This window comes from Lolium perenne, chromosome 2 (genome assembly GCF_019359855.2).
Source record: "Lolium perenne isolate Kyuss_39 chromosome 2, Kyuss_2.0, whole genome shotgun sequence".
NCBI lineage: Eukaryota > Viridiplantae > Streptophyta > Magnoliopsida > Poales > Poaceae > Lolium > Lolium perenne.
In genome coordinates, this window is record NC_067245.2 from 88,831,828 (window position 1) to 88,835,779 (window position 3,952).

At 44.6% G+C, this 3,952-nt stretch overlaps 1 protein-coding gene across 1 annotated transcript; it reads right to left on the minus strand.

Annotated features, from left to right (window-relative positions):
• Positions 1-853: 853 nt before the first annotated feature.
• Positions 854-3,618, minus strand: LOC127333197 (uncharacterized). The gene is made up of 2 exons (XM_051359537.2): positions 3,536-3,618; positions 854-3,398 (listed from the first exon to the last, which is right to left on the minus strand). The coding sequence occupies exon 2, from the start codon at positions 3,357-3,359 to the stop codon at positions 900-902; it is 2,460 nt and encodes an 819-aa protein (XP_051215497.2). The 5' UTR covers positions 3,360-3,398; positions 3,536-3,618; the 3' UTR covers positions 854-899.
• Between the last annotated feature and the right edge of the window lie 334 nt (positions 3,619-3,952).

Sequence of the window (3,952 nt, forward strand, 5' to 3'; positions counted from 1 at the left end):
CCCCTCCAGTATTAAGTTGCTAACAACAGACAATTGCATTAAGTATTGCGCGTAATGTAATTAGTGACTACATCCTTGAACATAGCACCAATGTTTTATCCCTAGTGGCAACAGCACATCCATAACCTTAGAGGTTCTTGTCACCCCTCCAGATTCACGGAGACATGAACCCACTATCGAGCATAAATACTCCCTCTTGGAGTTACTAGCATCAACTTGGCCAGAGCATCTACTAATAACGGAGAGCATGCAATATCATAAACAACACATAGACATAGCTTTGATAATCAACATAACAAGTATTCTCTATTCATCGAATCCCAACAAACGCAACATATAGAATTACAGATAGATGATCTTGATCATGTTAGGCAGCTCACAAGATCCGACAATGAAGCACAATGGGGAGAAGACAACCATCTAGCTACTGCTATGGACCCATAGTCCAGGGGTAGACTACTCACACATCACTCCGGAGGCGACCATGGCGGCGTAGAGTCCTCCGGGAGATGATTCCCCTCTCCGGCAGGGTGCCGGAGGCGATCTCCTGAATCCCCCGAGATGGGATTGGCGGCGGCGGCGTCTCTGGAAGGTTTTCCGTATCGTGGCTCTCGGTACTGGGGGTTTCGCGACGAAGGCTTTAAGTAGGCGGAAGGGTAGGTCAGGAGGTGGCACGAGGGGCCCACACCCAGTGGCGGCGCCAGGAAATGGCGCCTGGGTATTCCGCCCAAAAAATTTTTTTTGCTCTAAATGTAGTATATGAATCAAACATCACAATACTATCAATATATGAATAAAACAACACTAGCATGACAACAATAGCAATATTTCAATTTATAAGCCGATAACGACATGAATACATAGGTACCTTTTTATTGATAAAGTGATGATGTTCCATCTTACATTATAACTTTGCGCTTGCCTTTTTGGAAGAGATTGATGATATCCTCATCCTTTACTTGCCTGAAGAAATCTCTCTCAACAAATGTAACCATACAATAGTTCAAATAGTCATCACCCATTTTGTTCCTTAGCTTATTCTTCAAATAGCTCATTGAAGAGAACATTCTTTCAACACTAGCAGTGGCTACTGGTAGAATCAATACCAACTTAAGAAGCTTGTAAACAATATGATATTGTTCATGCTTCTTTGTCTTGACAAGCATAACTGATAGCTCAGACAGATTTTTCAAGTTTTGAAATCTTTCATCTCTACGCAAATTAGCAACATACATGTTTAGTTGCCATGGAAGCCTTGCTAGTTCATCTCTTGTAAAATCAGAAGCATAAAACTTTGTAGCAAGCTTAACCAACTTCTCTTGATCATAAGCAGCAAATAGATGAAGTGGACTAAATGATGCCATGCAAATAAGTAGCTCTGTGTTTACCTCATCAAATCTGCCATTTAGCTCACCAATTTGCATATCAATGACAGACACAAACATATCTACCTTGAAGCGATGGTAATTGGTCACACCATTGCATACACCCCTTCTAGGCCGGCCAACGGGGAAGTAAGGACCCTCCATATCAACAACTTTGATCTTATGCTTTGTACAAAAAGATGTGACCTTTGTGAGAAAATCATCCCATCCGGCATCAGACCGCAAAGCCCCCAAGTAGAACTTTGTGTCATCGAGAACCTGAATAGCATGAACAATATCTTCATCTTGCTTTTGCAAAGCTCTACTCAAATCATCTGTGTATCCAAATATTTCTTGCATCAAGTGTGCCATGAAAACAAACTCAAATGATAGAAATGTTGTCTCTATGGTTAGAGCCGCTTGTGCCTCCGCACTATTGTACTCGTCTCCAATCTTGCGAAGGACTCGTCGTAGTGCACCATACATAGAGATGACATGGTTCACAGTTTTGAAGTGAGAGCCCCAACGTGTATCACATGGCCTTCCCAAACCCATTTCCTGATTCAGCCCACTCCCTGTTTCTACTTCTTCCAATTCCAATGAAGCAATGAGTTCTTCAGCCTGTGCTATCCGAAGCAATCTCATCTTTTTACAAGACATGCTAAGAGCATTTAACAAGTGTGCAAGCTGCTGAAAGAACCAAGTACAATCACCACTCTCCTTTGCAACAGCAACAAGAGTTAACTGTAGTTGATGGGCAAAACAATGAACATAATAGGCAGAAGGGGACTCATCCATAATTAGTTTTTTCAGGCCATTAGCATTACCTTTCATGTTACTAGCTCCATCATATCCTTGCCCACGCACCATTGCAAAGGTCAAATTGTAATTCATAAGCATTTTCTGAATTGCGGTTTTCAGTGTCAAAGAGGTAGTATCTTCAACATGAGAAAGACCAAGGAATCTTTCAACCGCCCTTCCTTTCTTATCAATGTAACGCAAGCAAACAGCCAACTGCTCATTCTGATACACATCACTAGACTCATCTGCAAGTATTGAAAAATGACCACCATCAAGTTCTTCAATGAGTAGTTTAGTAGTCTCTTTTGCACAACATTCTATCACCTCTTGTTGTATATCATGGTGAATCATCCTGCAGTTCCGTGGAGCATTCTTGAGAACAACTCTGTTAACCTCTTCAAAATTTCCTGCTAGCCAATTTAGAAGCTCAAGAAAATTTCCTTTGTTTAGTGAGTCTTCACTTTCATCATGTCCTCTAAATGCCAAGCCTTGGTGCAACAGATATCTCACACACTTGAGTGTCCATGTCAAACGCTGTTTATACAAAGCCTTGTATTGTGTGGTGTTTGAAGCAATAGACTCCCGAATTGATGTTTGTGGTGAATTGAACCTATCATACTTCTCTTGAGCTTCAGCATGAGCACTACTAACCTCACCTTCATGTTTCTTCAATCTCTTCTTCATGTTCCAGTTATTAAATCCCTTCTTCACAAAAGCATCTCCACCGGGACATCTTGTTTTATCCTTGAATAAATAGCAAACAAAGCAAAAAGCTCTTTCTTTTTCCACACTATACTCAATCCATGGAAAGTCTTTAAACCAAACAGCGGAAAAGCGACGCTCTCTTCCACCTTTATTTGTAAACTCAAATTTATGATTCTTTGGTTGACATGGCCCCATCTCAATAAATCTTCTTCTTACTCTATCTTGATCATTGACATCATACATAGAGATGGGAATCCACTTTCCAGGATCATGTTCGAGTGCCTCTAAATCTGCTTGCATCATTTCATCATCTTCATCTATAGATTCATCATCTTCTACTTCTACATGAGGTGTTGAGGTTTCTTCTCTACTCTCCGGTGCTTGCCATAAAACCATTTGCAAATTGCTCTCAACACTAGATGCAGTTGTTGTCTGATTCGGTGTGGATGATTCATTCATTTTCCTTGTTTTTGCAGCCTTTTCCCACATTGTATGTATGCTACTACCAACAATACCACTCTTCTTCTTCTACAATAAAAACAAGAAACAAAAATTTAAAATCTTGCATCTATGATTGTATGAAGCTAGTAGGAGTGGATAATTTCTCTAGGAAGCAAGCAATTAAGTAATAACAAGAAATAAAATTGGGGGCAGATGGGCAGTACCTTCGCTGCTCGGGAACGCTCGGATGGGGATGGGGCGGCGCGGACGGGAGGAGGGTCTGGGGCGCGGGTCGGCGGGGCGCGGGGCTGGGCGCCGCCGCGGCGGGCGCGGGGCCGTCGCCTGCTGCTCGGGGACGCTGGGATGGGGATGGGGCGGCGCGCGGACGGGAGGCACGGGAGGAGGGGCTGGGCGCGGGTCGGCGGCGACGGCGGGCGCGGGCCGGGGCGCCGCTGCGGCGGGCGCGGGGGCGTCGCCTGCTGCTGCTCCGGGCTCCATCGCCGGCGGCGGTCGTGGGGCGGCGACGCGGCGTGGGCAGGTAAGGTCGTCGAGGCTAGGCGCGTCGCGTGCGTGCGTGCGTGCTGCGAGTCTGCGAGCCTCGTGCGTGCGATGGCCGGTTCGGTGAAAGATCGTTCCTGACT